Source organism: Phoxinus phoxinus, assembly GCF_949152265.1.
Source record: "Phoxinus phoxinus genome assembly, chromosome: 19".
Taxonomy (NCBI): Eukaryota; Metazoa; Chordata; class Actinopteri; order Cypriniformes; family Leuciscidae; genus Phoxinus; species Phoxinus phoxinus.
The window spans coordinates 1784453-1800307 of NC_136894.1; the positions used below are offsets into that span (position 1 = coordinate 1784453).

Sequence of the window (15855 nt, forward strand, 5' to 3'; positions counted from 1 at the left end):
TGACAAAACAAACTGAGCTGTGGAAAAATATAAGTGATCTGAAGCTTTACACTTCTATTATATTATATTTACAAGTTTATCCTTCACAGCCAAGGTTTCATACCAGTCATGGCGGTGCTGTGAATAAATCTATTCGCATTTTAAATTAAGAATTGGCGGGATAGTCCAACCAAAGAAAAGGTTTCCATATGATTATTTGTACACATCAACATCACACATACAACTGGGCAAATTGTTTTTGAAAGTTATGTGGTTTATTTCAAAACTATTTTATTTACAATGGTCATTTAATAATAAATATGACGTATTACACAATGGTAAACTAGACCAACACCATGCCAAGGAAAGAGTACACCAAGTTCTTAATCAAGCTCCGTTATAAAAGTCAAGTTTATCAACCAACAAATGTTAGAGTACTGTAAATGAGTGCAATTAAAATAATCTCATTTAAATACTGGAAAAAAGAGATTTTAACAGAAAGTAAATGTGAAGCTGGGGAAACTGTATTATACATTTAAAATAAAATGCAATACTAATAATTCAGTATCAAACCTTGCTCTATAATATATTACGAGATCCATAAACTAACAATTAATATATCATTTAACATGTATTAATAGAGGCCAGCATATTTCCCTTATACGTCTATGTATTCGCTTTTGCCCCCCTAATGATCAGGTCATTCTGGAGAACACTTTCAGATGTGATCGAAAAAAAGATTTATATATAATAATAATAAAAAAAACACTATGAAAGAACAAATCTGTGAACAATATAATCATAATTGTATTAATGAACAACGTAAGCCTTAGTAAACAGTACTCTAATTGGATTTGAGGTTCCTACATTGAAATCTAAAGAACCTAATGTTTAACAGACATGGGCGAAATAGGAACAAATGAAAGAAAGGTTGGATAAAAAGCTGGTGAAGAGGAGATCAGAGAGGGAAGGAGCATTTAAGACGAGTGCAGGAAACGGTTGAAGGCGTTGTAGGCGGACTCCAGGTCAAAGAGCATCTGGCGAACCTGAGAGTCGTCCAGCTCATCAGATGCAGACATGCTGCTTAGTGTGGTTAACCTGTGAGGAAGAACAACAACAACAAGACCGTGAGCGGTTTACATGCACACCAGTACACTGAGAACTCACAACAATCAGCTCATTTAAATAACCTGTGATCCAGGTGTGCATGCAAACCGCAAACCAATAACTACATTTACATTTAAAGGTAGGGTAGGTCAGAATTGTCTAAAAAAAGTTTTATTAAAATTTGTTTAAACTGTCTTTATATACCAATACATAATTAAAATGCAAGTACTCTGAAATAGAGAGTATAAAAAACTGAGTGACTCTAGTGTATTTAATCTTCAATAAACACAGCTCATTAATTCCATTCACTCCCGCCTAAAAACGGGTGCGCGACTGCGCGCACGTGGGCAGAGCCAGTAATAGCGGCGGTAGTCATGGCGACGGAGAGTGACAGTCGCGCAATCACTTGTTTCGTCCCGGTAGGAATTAATGAGCTGTGTTTTTTGAAGATTAAATACACTATAGTCACTCAATTTTTATACTCTCTTTTTCAAAGTACTTACATTTTAATTATGTGTTGGTATATAAAGACAGTTTAAGCCAATTTGAAAAAAAGTTCTTTAGACAATTCTTACCTACCCAACCTTTAATCATTTAGCAGACGCTTTTATCCAAACAATAGAAGCAATTAAACTAGCAGTAGGACAGCAGTGTGTAAGTGCTATGACAGTTCAATCTAACGCAATTGTGTTTTGTTTTTTAAGTTGGAATAGAGAAGAAAGTGTTAGTATTACTGGATCAAGTGCTGCCGAAAAAGATACGTCTTCAGCAGTTACGTAGGATATCTAATCGATAACTAGGGCTGGGAGAGAGAAAAAATCCATTCACCTACCGGTAACTATTGCGATTTTTTAGTTTATGACTTTAAAATCCAAAGTAGAGAATCGATATTAATTCAAATTAAATTGCTATATTGCGAGGTGGACAGAAATGTGTCGTTATCTATGAGTTTTAAGTGATGCAATATCACTCTCATATAGCATCACATGGTCAATTGTAATTAACTGCAGTGTTTCTAGGGGTGTGTAACAATATATCGCAATACAAAAATGCATCAATATGTATCGTGACAATATGTATTATGTATAGTTCACCCAAAATAAAAATTACTGTGAGAGAAAAAAAATCAAGTTTTTAGAGTTTTAGTGTCAGTACTACATTAAACTACTATATATAATGTTGAATATAATGTATAATAATTAAATATTTGTGGGTTCTAATGCCAAATAATGTTACCAGTTAAAAGTGGCTTACATTATTTATTTTAAACATATCTAGTGAGTGAAAGATTGCAAGCATATTCGTCTAAAATAAGTTTTCAGCTTCAGAGTCATGAACTTTGTTATTCCGGTGTCTCTATTGTCCTGTGCTTTGGGTTATCAACACCAAGTCCAAGTCTATTCATTTACATTCACAATGTAAAATCAAATTTAGCATTTTAATCAACAGTACATTTTATGTTAAAGGTGCCCTAGAATGTGTTGAAATAATATTTTAATTTTGTCCCCGATATCTACATAGAGGGTATGTGGCTTAAAAAGCCATTTAAAATGTCCAGAAAAGGTTTTACAGGTCAATTTCCAACCCTATAAATTGGCCCTAGAATGAAATGGTCTGTTTTTACCTTATTTGGAAGGGTCATGAATAGTAATGAGGAGTTCTGCTCTGATTGGCTCTTTCACTGCGGGCTCATTACAAGAGCTCAGAGAGTCACAGCAAACAGGTCCGACGTGCAAATGGAGAGACTCGGTGTACAACCGTATATGTTTGAGCCGGTTTCAGACGACGATGCAGAGTTTGAGGAACAAGCGGTTGTTTGTAGAATGCAAATGAACGTTTCGGAGTGGTAAGTTTATTCATTATTTTCAGTACGAACTTAACAGTCACGTGTGTGCGTGTGTGTGTGTATGTGCGTTCGTTCGTGCTTGCGTGTGTGTGTGTCTGTGTGCGTGTGTGTGTGTGTGTGCTTCACCTGCGCAGCGCAGTTCTGTGTAGCACCGTATCTCTGAAAGGGCTTGGCTTATGCAAATTTTGGAGGCGTACATATTAATGATCCCATCGGTTACGTCACAATAGGTGTTATGTGGAGATTCGCCCGTTTTTCAGGGGTGTTTTTCAAAAACAAGATTTAAACAAGAAGGAGAAAACAATGGTGTTTGAAACTCACTGTATGTCATGTCCATGTACTAAACTATTGTTATTTAACTATGGCAAGTTAAATTCAATTTCACATTCTAGGGCACCTTTAACCTTTTTTCATATGTTTTGGAGTATCGCAATAATAACATATCATATGAGTTTTTGGTGGCCTGCCACAATATCAATAAAGTGTAATTTATTCCTGTGATCAAAGCTGAATTTTCAGCATCATTACTCCAGTCTTCAGTGTCACATGATCCTTCAGAAATCAGTATAATATGATGATTTGATGCTCAAGAAACATTTATGATTATTATCAATGTTGAAAACTATAATATTTTTGTGGAAAACGTGATGCATCTATTTTTTTTAGGATTATTTGACTAGAAAGTTCAAAAGAACAGCGTTTATTTGAAATAGAGAATCTTTTGTAACATTTTAAATGTCTTTACTGTTGCTTTTGATTAATTTTATGCATCCCTTGCTGAATAAAAGTATTAAAATGTCTTTCCCAAAAATGAGTCTCGCCTTACCAGAGGCTGACTTTGTCTTTGGCCTCTGAATCTGGAGGCATGTTGCTCATCCGGTTCATGGTCTCCATGAGCTCCCGCAGATCAGGCTGGATCTACAAAACAATACTCTCACTCATATAATCAAAAACCATAAAATCAGGGAGACTTAATAACATTGTGTTAATCTAATTAAGCTGATGTCGTCTGTGAAATGATTACCTCATCCATGGCACGAATCTCGAGTCGAAGCTTGTCCATCACTGTGATAAAGAGCTGCACGGGAGAACACACAAAGTTAAACATGGTATAGGAGCAGATCTTGCCACTTACGGCCGCTTCACACTGGCAGTTTAGTTCGGAACGGGACACGGTTCTGCTAACGCTAATGTGAACGCTGTCATGCGGACCCGGGTGCGCGCTGGGGTACCGAACCCGAGACTACCTGGAGGAGGCGCTCTGCGTTCGGTTGCTCCCGAACCGTGCCGTGGTCTCGGGTACGTGGACTCCAAGGGGGAAATCCATCCGCCGGACACCGAAGCTTCCCCGCGGGCCGCCATTAGCTAGCAGAACATCACCTGCTGTTAGCATTCCATTGACTCCCATTCATTTTGGCGTCACTTTGACAGCGAATAACTTTACATCTGAGGCGTTTAAAGACTCCATTTGTCCATTATTTATTTATAAAGAAACACGACAATGTATAAACGGCTCCATTACCTTGTATCTTACGTTATAAGCAGTTTTTGTAAAATTAGGCTAACGATTGCGTCACAACCACGCGACTCTCTGTCGCACAGTCGAGAAATTAAAAAAGCAACCTTATGCGACACCGTACAGGTGTAACTCGAAAAATTTGAATATCATGCAAAAGTTCATTTATTTCAGTAATTCAACTTAAAAGGTGAAACTAATATATGATATAGACTCATTACATGCAGATTGAGATATTTCAAGCCTTTATTTGTTATCATTTTGATTCTCAATTTGCATGTAATGAGTCTATATAATATATTAGTTTTACCTTTTAAGTTGAATTACTGAAATAAACAAAGTTTTGCACCATATTAAAATTTTCAGAGTTTCACCTGTAAACCTGTGTTGTTCACTCAGCTGCGTAATAATAGCACCAAATTAATAAAAACACAATATATTGACCCGCGTTCTGTTTTCTATCATGCGTCGTGCACGTTTGCGATGACGTAAGATGCACGCAAACGCACCAGGGTTCGATAGAATCAAGTTGAGTGTGAAACCAGAGCAACGCTGCGGCGGGGCGTCCATAGACAGTGTATAAACTGGACACAGCGACCCCATAGGTTTCAACGGAGAAAAGTGAAGTCAATTAGAAGCATCACTTCCTGATCGCCGGGCGAACTGCGCAGACTCAAACTGAGCTCGATGACGTAGATGTGACGTGAATCTGACAGCTGTCAGTCTTCTAGTAGATGTGCCGAGAGAAATCTGAATCATTCCCTTCCGAATCTCTCAGAGACGGAGAGCGTAAGCATTAGCTGTCCATGAGCTAGCAGCGGGAGCAACTTTATCACTCTCTATGGGCTTCTCCCTTCACTTTATCAGACTTTATGCTCCACGTCCCCCGATCGCCTGCAAGCTTCTCCGCCGGTCTATACGGTAATTTCTCGTCTGTGCGACAAAGAGTCGAGTGGTTATGACGCAATCGTTAGCCTATTTTTACAAAAACTGCTTCTGCGGGGCCATAGCGTAAGATACAAGGTAATGGAGCCTTTTATACACTGTCGTGTTTCTTTAGAAATAGTAATAGTAATAGAAGTCTTTAAACGCCTCAGATGTAAAGTTATTCGCTGTCAAAGTGACGCCAAAATGAATGGAATGCTAACAGCAGGTGATGCTCTGCTAGCTAATGGCGGCCCGCGGGGAAGCTTCAGTATCCGGCTGATGGATTACCCGCTTGGGGGCGACGGGAACATTCGCACTCAGGATCGGACCGCAGCAAACGAGCCCAGTGTGAAAGCACCCTTATTACCAATGCTAAGTGTTTATTTTATGCACCACAATCCACTGAGACAGATTACATTTGGCATTATTTATTCTAGTCTGAGGAGCAAATAAATCTACTTAGCGCAGCTGCTGGAGCAAGAAGGAATCCTCTGCGCTCAATCGATAAACACTGGCTTTTAACTCAAGAAAAGCTATTAATTCAAGGCTGCATTAAGAGGTCAGGATACATACAGAAACGATGTCTGCAATGCAGCGGTTCAGGTTGCCCTTGTCATCCTTAATGGTGATTGGTCGATCCTCTTTGATCCTCTCCATGGCCAGTGGACAGTCCAGCTGTCAGAGACACAAGAGGGAAAAATTCTTGAAAAAAGCAAATTCTTGATATACAGTCAAACCACATTTTATTCAAACATTTCTAAATTTCTCACATTACCACAGTTTATTCGCTATAGTTTATAAATGGTGATAAAATATGAGCAGAACTCAGTTGATATTTGACAGGTTTTGTCCGTCCTTCTGTTAGACTGTGTCTCACTCACACACACACACACACACACACAGTTAGAATGTCTCACACATGAATTATGATGAATATCTGTCAGCTGGTAAATTTAACTACACAATTACATAATACCAGTTTAGCTCAACCAGTGAACAAGCAATGCTTCATTGTGTTCAGTGTGTGTGAAAAGAGCATTAGCAATTAAAGACAAAACACTTCAGCAGAATATGGAATCATATTTGGTCTCAAATGTTTATAAATGTTACTGGTAGTCACTGTATGAAGAATATTTGTGTATAATATGTCACAGTTTACTTTATTTTGCTCTCCACACTTACATAAATGAACTATAGCGTCCTGCACACACTAGTAAAAATTATATCTGGTGTGTGAATAATCTTTGGCTTGACTGTATATATAGTGGTGCACTGGATCAATACATCACTAACCAAAGATACAAATCATTTAGAGTTACTGATCAGTAAAATATTAAGCCATACCCTGTATTTCCGACAAAAGTCATCGATGGAGCCCACATCTGATCCCTGGACCTGTTTGAAAGCAGCCTTGTACTGGACAAGCAATCTTGAGCAAGCTCCTGTATATCTGCAAAAAACAAAGCAAATATGTATTATATATGGACAGATAATGTGTCAATAAGGGTGGGGTCACATTAGCGGAATTGAATCAAATTGAAAAGAAATGAACAATATGATATGGCGTATCCTGTGTTTTTTCATTCTTTGTATTCATCCAGATAACTGGAATATTAAAAAGGACACTCAAGTATTGATAGACACGTGTTTTCTACATGCCAAACGGCTCATCGCCATTTATTGGAAAAAGACAGAAAGTCCTACTATGATGGTTAAGAGAAATATCTTCATGTATTGCAATGGAGAAGATAACCCATATCCTTAAAGATAAAAACAACCAATACAAGAGGGTCTGGAGTCCCTTTTTATTATTTATTGAACATTGGGGTATTAATGACGTCACGTAATACGCAGTTACGTTGAAAAGGTCACGCTTGACGAGTCCCATCTCGTGTGCGTATCCTGGTGTTGGAATATTAAAAAGCCTAAAAGAACATTTTCGTCAGGACAATTTTTTTTTTACTTTTCACAGAAGCGTGACCTTTCCAGCGTAACTGCGTATTACGTGACGTCACGAACGCGCATCACAGAACAGAGCAAGGCGAGCGCTTGTGCTTATAAAACGTAAACTTTATTATTTATTTGTGAAATGACGATGGTTTCGCTAGATAAGACCCGTATTCATCGTCTGGTGTCGTTTAAAGCCCGTTGAAGCGGCGCTGACACTGTCATCTGGACCTTGAACCGTTTGGGGCCCATTGACGTCCATTATATGGAGAAATGTGTTCATCAAAAACCTTCATTTCTTTTCCACTGAAGAAAGAAAGACATGGACATCTTGGATGACATCGGGGTGAGTAAATCATCAGCAAAAGTTGTTTTAAAAGTGAACTAATCCTTTAACGATATAATAGAGGAGGAACAAAATGCTTGATTAGGTATTATATTCATATGAAAATATATTTTAATGTGCACTATATTTACCCTGTTTTATTGCTTATATCTGTGGCTATTATTGATTGCAATGTATTTTTAACTCTGACTTCTAAAGTAAATACAGTATTATCCAATGTTTCATGTAATATGAGCCCCGGTGTTTGTTTGGTTGGTTGTTTTTTGTACATTATATGTGTTGTTACAGACATGCGATGTACATTGTTGTGTAATTGTTCAAGAAAATGTAATTAAAAAAAACAGTATTTAAACCAACAACAAAAAAAGAGGACCATTGTCTCTTGTTAATAAATAGATAATAATAATAAAGGCTAGCTCACACAAGTCACTTTAAAACCAATCAGCTTTCTGTTGAATCTGCGCAGAAATATTTAGCATGGATTCCTATTGAAATGACGTGGCTTTGCCTGAGTAAATTCTATGAACTACAGTAAATGTCACCATACCTTAAATCATGACAAACAAAACAAACTCACTCGTTTGGAGTCACGCAGTCCTTAATATACGCTTTTTCCAGGGCCTGGAGGGTTTTGACCACAGCAAACAACTCTGCCATGTTGTCATACCTTTCAAAATGAAATAAAAAAGGACATTCATGTCTTTACGGTGACATCGATTAGCAAGACAAATAAATAAAGCAGCTCAAAATAGCCCCAGCTGAACAATATGATATCAGTTAACTCACTTTTCCCTTTCTCTGGCATTTTTGTACAATTTCACTTCCTGTAACACACAAAGACAGTCGTTTAATGAAGAAGAAATGCCATTATTAACATAAAAATAGTGCACAATCTAACATTTTACCTCATACAGTTCTTGCTTGTTGGCAGGCGCTGGTTATGGTAAAGCAGAAATGGAAAACAAAGATATGAAATCCTGATAATATGTGAAAATATTGATTGTTTTGATTGATTTTTCCTCTCGCTCACCTCCTCCCATCACTCCAGAAGCCGGTATTCCATGAAACATGATGAACTACAAAACAATGAAGAGACAATCAGATCATTATGTTTTTGTTTTAGCCACAAGTCGGTATTTTACTCTACTCAAAGAAACGTATGATATACAGTGATTGTATATCAAAACTTACTGATCTGATCTCAAACACAGCAAATACAATTCAAACTTATAGACAGACAGACAACATATGTTTGACGGAAGGTAAATAGTGAATCGAGTTCATTATACAACAGCTGATTGTGTTTTGTTTATTTCCTGAGCGATGCTAGCTCAGGCAACTAGCTACGATTTAGCTTTCTTTCCGCTGAAGGTGTAAACGACACGGTGATGTCTTTCACTAATTCGCACCTTATATAAGTATATAACGTTCATGCGATTATGAAATTACGTATTATTCAAATATGAAAGGGGTTTTTAACCAAAAAAACGCACCAGGAAGATAAACCAGAATTCACTCACCCTTATATTGACGTCACCACTGCAAACTGACGTGACGTCGCCGGATGATTTCGTAACATCCTGTTTTATTTTATTTCTTCAGTACAAAAATATGCTTATGCAAATAATATATATTCTATTTAATCTCGACTCTAAAGTGATATGAATAAATATTTATTTAATTTGACATTCAGAAAAAAATAACATTTATGCGCAAGTTTCATGGTGAGGGTTGCCAAGTCCTCTATTATATCCTCACTCAAACAGTGCTTTATTGAGCTATGCAACATAGTTATGCAACTACTTTATGGTATAATAACTGTTTTATATAGTATATTATTTATTTATTTTATTTAACATTTTAAAAAACTAATATTTATGTGCACGTTTCATGGTGAGGGTTGCCAAGACCCTTTAATATTTCCGCACTAGTAAATATACCAGCTTTATTGACTCAGTTATGAAATATAACTACTTTATATAACAATTTTAATTTAACATTCAAAGAAAACTAACATTTATACGTTTCATTGTGAGGGTTGCCATTGCCAAGTCCCTTTAATATTTTCACAGTAATAAATATACCAGCTTTATTGACTCAGTAATACAATTTTAATAACTTTTTATAGCATAAACTGTTTTATATATTAGCCTATAATATCATACATTATCGGGAGACAATCATCTTCATCATCATAACCAGTGCTATATTAATAAAAACGGATATGTCAGCGCTTCGCGAGAATACTTGGCAACCCGAGAGTCTCTTTGAATCAATGCGCGCGCGGGAAAGACTAGATATGTAGTAAACAGAGACTCTCGAGGAGTTGTGTATACAAATAACTTAAAAACGAGGTTCTGAACATTATTATGAGATTGTTAGCGAATTATATGTTCCACATATAACCCGCGTGTGTTTATTTGAGTGTGTGAGAGATTTGTAAACACAGAATGAAGTCCAGCAAGAGCACCAAAGCGAAACCTGCTAAAGAAGAAGAGTGTGGAATATGGCTCGACACAAAAGAGTTAAAGGAGAAGAAACAACAGGTAAATAATTAAATATATGCTATTATACCAGATTTAGCTGATTGCAGTTGTGTTGAAGCACATCTGCCCTGTCTCCTCCTCAGTTGCCCCGGCCGGTCTCCAGACTCAGACTGGCGAACTCCCCGACGCTGAGCTTCACTCAGACTCCGCTCCACATGCCCGTCACCAGGCAGAGCGTCATATCAAACTTCTTTACTCCCAAACACACAGCAGGTGACACTACACACTGTATTCATTTATATATATGTTTTTGTTTTGTTGGTATCGTTAACTATATTAATAACTCTGGTGGTGCGTGTGTGTGTATACAGTTTGTGTGAGTGAGTGTTCAGTTTGTGTGTGTGTGTGTGTGTTCCGTTTGTGTAAGGGTTTGTGTGTGAGTGTAAGGGTGTGTGTGTGTGTTCAGTTTGTGTGAGTGTAAGGGTGTGTGTGTGTTCAGTTCATGTGTTTTCAGTTTGTGTGTGTATGTGTTCAGTTTGTGTGAGTGTAAGGGTGTGTGTGTATGTGTTCAGTTAGTGTAAGTGTAAGGGTGTGTGTGTGTTCAGTTTGTGTGTGTATGTGTTCAGTTTGTGTGAGTGTAAGGGTGTGTGTGTGTTCAGTTTATGTGTGTTCAGTTTGTGTGTGTATGTGTTCAGTTTGTGTGAGTGTAAGGGTGTGTGTGTTCAGTTTGTGTGTGTATGTGTTCAGTTTGTGTGAGTGTAAGGGTGTGTGTGTTCAGTTTGTGTGAGTGTAAGGGTGTGTGTGTTCAGTTTGTGTGAGTGTAAGGGTGTGTGTGAGTGTAAGGGTGTGTGTGTTCAGTTTGTGTGTGTATGTGTTTAGTTTGTGTGAGTGTAAGGGTGTGTGTGTTCAGTTTATGTGTGTTCAGTTTGTGTGTGTATGTGTTTAGTGTGTGTGAGTGTAAGGGTGTGTGTGTTCAGTTTGTGTGAGTGTAAGGGTGTGTGTGTTCAGTTTGTGTGAGTGTAAGGGTGTGTGTGAGTGTAAGGGTGTGTGTGTTCAGTTTGTGTGTGTATGTGTTTAGTTTGTGTGAGTGTAAGGGTGTGTGTGTTCAGTTTGTGTGAGTGTAAGGGTGTGTGTGTTCAGTTTGTGTGAGTGTAAGGGTGTGTGTGTGCATGTGTTCAGTTTGTGTGAGTGTAAGGGTGTGTGTGTGTGTTCAGTTTATGTGTGTTCAGTTTGTGTGTGTATGTGTTCAGTTTGTGTGAGTGTAAGGGTGTGTGTGTTCAGTTTGTGTGTGTATGTGTTTAGTTTGTGTGAGTGTAAGGGTGTGTGTGTTCAGTTTGTGTGTGTATGTGTTTAGTTTGTGTGAGTGTAAGGGTGTGTGTGTTCAGTTTATGTGTGTTCAGTTTGTTTGTTGTAGTGTTCAGTTTGTGTGAGTGTAAGGGTGTGTGTGTTCAGTTTGTGTGAGTGTAAGGGTGTGTGTGTTCAGTTTGTGTGAGTGTAAGGGTGTGTGTGTGTGTGTGTGTGTGTGCATGTGTTCAGTTTGTGTGAGTGTAAGGGTGTGTGTGTGTGTGTTCAGTTTATGTGTGTTCAGTTTGTGTGTGTATGTGTTCAGTTTGTGTGAGTGTAAGGGTGTGTGTGTTCAGTTTGTGTGTGTATGTGTTTAGTTTGTGTGAGTGTAAGGGTGTGTGTGTTCAGTTTATGTGTGTTCAGTTTGTTTGTTGTAGTGTTCAGTTTGTGTGAGGGTGTGTGTGTTCAGTTTGTGTGAGGGTGTGTGTGTGAGGGTGTGTGTGTTCAGTTTGTGTGTGTGTTCAGTTCAGTGTTTTGTTGCATGAAATAAAATAATAATAATAACTTATGTTACTCCAGCTGCTGCTGCTTTCATTTACTTTAACCAGGTGCACCAAAACAACTAAAAGTCAAAATAAAATAATAAATATATATTTTTTAAAAACATGCAAAAAAATAACTAAAACTTTAACAAATTAAAATTGAAAATACAAAAATAAAAACGAATTTAAAATATTAATGAAAACTATAATAGTACCTCAATGATACTAAAGTAGCACTAACACACACACACACACACACACACCTTTAATGTGATGATAACCAGTTTAAGCTGAATTCCCGTCTCATGTTTCTGTGCTCAGATCCGACCCAAAGTGCGACACACACCGGGACCGGGACGACACACACCAGGACCGAGACGACACACACCGGGACCGGGACCACACACACCGGGACCACACACACCGGGACCGGGACCACACACAGCGGGACCACACACAGCGGGACCACACACACCGGGACCGGGACGACACACACCGGGACCGGGACGACACACACCGGGACCGGGACGACACACACCGGGACCGGGACGACACACACCGGGACCGGGACGACACACACCGGGACCGGGACGACACACACCGGGACCGGGACCTCACACACCGGGACCGGGACCACACACACCGGGACCGGGACGACACACACCGGGACCGGGACGACACACACCGGGACCGGGACGACACACACCGGGACCGGGACGACACACACCGGGACCGGGACCACACACACCGGGACCGGGACGACACACACCGGGACCGGGACCTCACACACCGGGACCACACACACCGGGACCGGGACGACACACACCGGGACCGGGACCACACACACCGGGACCGGGACCACACACACCGGGACCGGGACCTCACACACCGGGACGACACACACCGGGACCGGGACCACACACACCGGGACCGGGACGACACACACCGGGACCGGGACCACACACACCGGGACCGGGACGACACACACCGGGACCGGGACGACAAACACCGGGACTGGGACCACACACACCGGGACCGGGACGACACACACCGGGACCGGGACGACACACACCGGGACCGGGACGACACACACCGGGACCGGGACCACACACACCGGGACCGGGACGACACACACCGGGACTGGGACCACACACACCGGGACCGGGACGACACACACCGGGACTGGGACCACACACACCGGGACCGGGACGACACACACCGGGACCGGGACCACACACACCGGGACCGGGACCACACACACCGGGACCGGGACCACACACACCGGGAACAAACGCAAACATGGCATGACCTCGGCCTCAACCCGTCACACATCTGAGCCGGACCGGCAGAACCGGGGCGGAGATTGTGAAGGATCGTCAGACAGGATCCAAAAGGAGCAGCGTTTCTTCCGTTTAATACGCGGAGAAGAGTGTGAGGACGAGGAACCTGCTGGGAAACGGAGACATGTGGCCCATTATACACAAGAATATGACCGGCCTGTGTTAAAGACACCAGCATATCTGAGTAATATGGTTCCTGAAACACAGGCCTTCTTTCACGGAGCCACAGTGAAGAGGCGTGTCTTAACCTCTCGACCTGTCAATCAAACCCCCCGGAGATGGAGTGCCGAGTGCGGGGCCACAGCGGCGCCCCGGAAGCGGACGGGAAAGGAGAACTACGGGCCCGGATCTCCCGAGCGACGGATCGGACCCAGTCCTGCCGAGAGCAGCGTGCCGGAGAAGCACACACTCCTTTCCCCTGAGAAGTGTGTGAGCGCAGGAGACACTCTCGCTTCGCTGTTCACTCAGGACTCGGAGGGGTTGTGTGTGATCGCTCATCGAGACCAGCACTCGCTGCAAGAGGACAAGAGTGTGTGTAGTGTTAGGAGTGTGTGTAGTGTTAGTAGTGTGTGTAGTGTTAGTAGTGTGTGTGGTTCAGGAAAAGAGGAGGAAGAGGAGGAGATGCTGTTCACTCAGGACTCAGAGGGAAACATGGTCATCAAGCACTGAACGTGTGTGTGTGTGTGTGTGTGTGTGTGTGTGTGTGTGTAACATGGTCATCAAGCACTGAACGTGTGTGTGTGTGTGTAACATGGTCATCAAGCATTAAACGCATGAATTTCCACAAAAACACTGGAGTTTAAATGCTTGTATGGATTTTTTTTAAACAAAATTGTGTTGTTGTTTTTGGTATAGTTAATTCTGGTGTGTGTGTTCAGTTTGTGTGAGTAAAGAGTGTGTTTGTGTTTGAGTGTGTGTGTTCAGTTTGTGTGAGTAAAGAGTGTGTGTGTTCAGTTTGTGTGAGTAAAGAGTGTGTGTTCAGTTTGTTTGAGTAAAGAGTGGGAGTGTGTGTATGTTCAGTTTGTGTGAGTAAAGAGTGTGTTTGTGTTCAATTTGTGTGTGTGTGTGTGTTCAGTTTGTGTGATTAAAGTGTGTAAAGAGTGTGTGTGTGTGTGTGTTCAGTTTGTTTGAGTAAAGAGTGGGGGTGTGTGTGTGCTCAGTTTGTGAGTAAAGAGTGTGTTTGTGTGAGTGTTCAATTTGTGTGTGTGTGTGTGTGTATGTTCAGTTTGTGTGTGTGTTCAGTTTGTGTGAGTGTGTTCAGTTTGTGTGTGTGTTCAGTTTGTGTGAGTGTGTTCAGTTTGTGTGAGTGTGTGTGTTCAGTTTGTGTGAGTGTGTGTGTTCAGTTTGTGTGAGTGTGTGTTCAGTTTGTGTGAGTAAAGAGTGTGTTTGTGTTTGTGTGTGTGTGTGTTCAGTTTGTGTGAGTAAAGAGTGTGTTTGTGTGTGTTCAGTTTGTGTGAGTGTGTTCAGTTTGTGTGAGTAAAGAGTGTGTTTGTGTGTGTGTATGTTCAGTTTGTGTGTGTGTGTGTGTGAGTGTGTTCAGTTTGTGTGAGTAAAGAGTGTGTTTGTGTGTGTGTATGTTCAGTTTGGGTGTGTGTGTGTGTGTTCAGTTTGTGTGAGTAAAGAGTGTGTTTGTGTGTGTTCAGTTTGTGTGAGTGTGTTCAGTTTGTGTGAGTAAAGAGTGTGTTTGTGTGTGTGTGTATGTTCAGTTTGTGTGTGTGTGAGTGTGTTCAGTTTGTGTGAGTAAAGAGTGTGTTTGTGTGTGTGTATGGTCAGTTTGGGTGTGTGTGTGTGTGTTCAGTTTGTGTGAGTAAAGAGTGTGTTTGTGTGTGTGTATGTTCAGTTTGGGTGTGTGTGTGTGTGTGTGTTCAGTTTGTGTGAGTAAAGAGTGTGTTCAGTATGTGTGAGTGTGTTCAGTATGTGTGAGTGTGTTCAGTTTGTGTGAGTAAAGTGTGTGTGTGTAACACTTTAGACATCTAGCTAAAATAAAAAAACTATTATTGAGAAGCTCTTGTGTGTAAGTGCTGCAGTGTAAAACAAACAATGAAATGCGAGTAAAGCCCGTGCTGCTGTATAGTGTGTGATGACTCGTGTTGGCCAGCAGAGGGCAGAGTGTGTGTACTGTCCGATGATGAATCATAAACGCTGTGCTTGGAGAATCCGACTATATTTTTGAACGGTGTCACATTAATAAACATAAGCTCCATCACTTTAAGTTAGTTTATGTTTTGTATTTCTGTAGATCTGGTGAATACTTCACATTCTGCTCTTGTTTGCCAAGTTGATGTTTCCTCATTAATGTCAGGAAAAGAATCACATGCTGACAAATTCACTCTTTATTCATGCATTCATAATCAAAGCCAAATTTGATGATCCCATTGCGAAGGTTATATTTTTATACGTGTAAAACCCCATTTATAATGTGCGAGGAAAAATATTAAGAAATTAAACAATTGTCTTTAATAGTGAAAAATAACTTTTATTTTGCCATACTGATAAAAACTAGTCCTGTCAATACAATAAAATAATCATAATTTC

The 15855-nt window shown here is 40.4% G+C and overlaps 2 protein-coding genes across 3 annotated transcripts; one reads left to right on the forward strand and one right to left on the reverse strand.

Moving 5' to 3' along the window:
- Positions 1-165: 165 nt before the first annotated feature.
- vps28 (VPS28 subunit of ESCRT-I) lies at positions 166-10367 on the reverse strand. 2 transcript variants are annotated; one of them, XM_079591756.1, is made up of 10 exons: positions 9189-9221; positions 8699-8744; positions 8574-8602; positions 8455-8492; positions 8246-8335; positions 6720-6825; positions 5949-6050; positions 3957-4010; positions 3759-3850; positions 166-1077 (listed from the first exon to the last, which is right to left on the reverse strand). In XM_079591756.1, the coding sequence occupies exons 2-10, from the start codon at positions 8736-8738 to the stop codon at positions 957-959; spliced, it is 672 nt and encodes a 223-aa protein (XP_079447882.1). In that variant the 5' UTR covers positions 8739-8744; positions 9189-9221; the 3' UTR covers positions 166-956. The 2 variants fall into 2 exon arrangements, with proteins under 2 accessions (XP_079447882.1, XP_079447883.1); XM_079591757.1 differs by lacking the exon at positions 9189-9221 and adding an exon at positions 10243-10367 and having other exon boundaries at positions 241-1077.
- Positions 9908-15530, forward strand: aunip (aurora kinase A and ninein interacting protein). Its single transcript, XM_079591755.1, has 3 exons — positions 9908-10214; positions 10298-10427; positions 12302-15530. The coding sequence occupies exons 1-3, from the start codon at positions 10119-10121 to the stop codon at positions 13987-13989; spliced, it is 1914 nt and encodes a 637-aa protein (XP_079447881.1). The 5' UTR covers positions 9908-10118; the 3' UTR covers positions 13990-15530.
- Positions 15531-15855: the final 325 nt, after the last annotated feature.

Coding starts and splice junctions, on each gene's coding strand:
- vps28 (XM_079591756.1), bottom strand. CDS start 8,738: ATGTTTCATGGAATACCGGCTTCTGGAGTGATGGGAGGAG. Junction 8,603..8,698: donor TTCTGGAGTGATGGGAGGAG/GTGAGCGAGAGG, acceptor TACCATAACCAG/CGCCTGCCAACAAGCAAGAA. Junction 6,826..8,245: donor GACTGCGTGACTCCAAACGA/GTGAGTTTGTTT, acceptor TGTTTTTTGCAG/ATATACAGGAGCTTGCTCAA.
- aunip (XM_079591755.1), top strand. CDS start 10,119: ATGAAGTCCAGCAAGAGCACCAAAGCGAAACCTGCTAAAGAAGAAGAG. Junction 10,215..10,297: donor TAAAGGAGAAGAAACAACAG/GTAAATAATTAA, acceptor TCTCCTCCTCAG/TTGCCCCGGCCGGTCTCCAG. Junction 10,428..12,301: donor TACTCCCAAACACACAGCAG/GTGACACTACAC, acceptor TTCTGTGCTCAG/ATCCGACCCAAAGTGCGACA.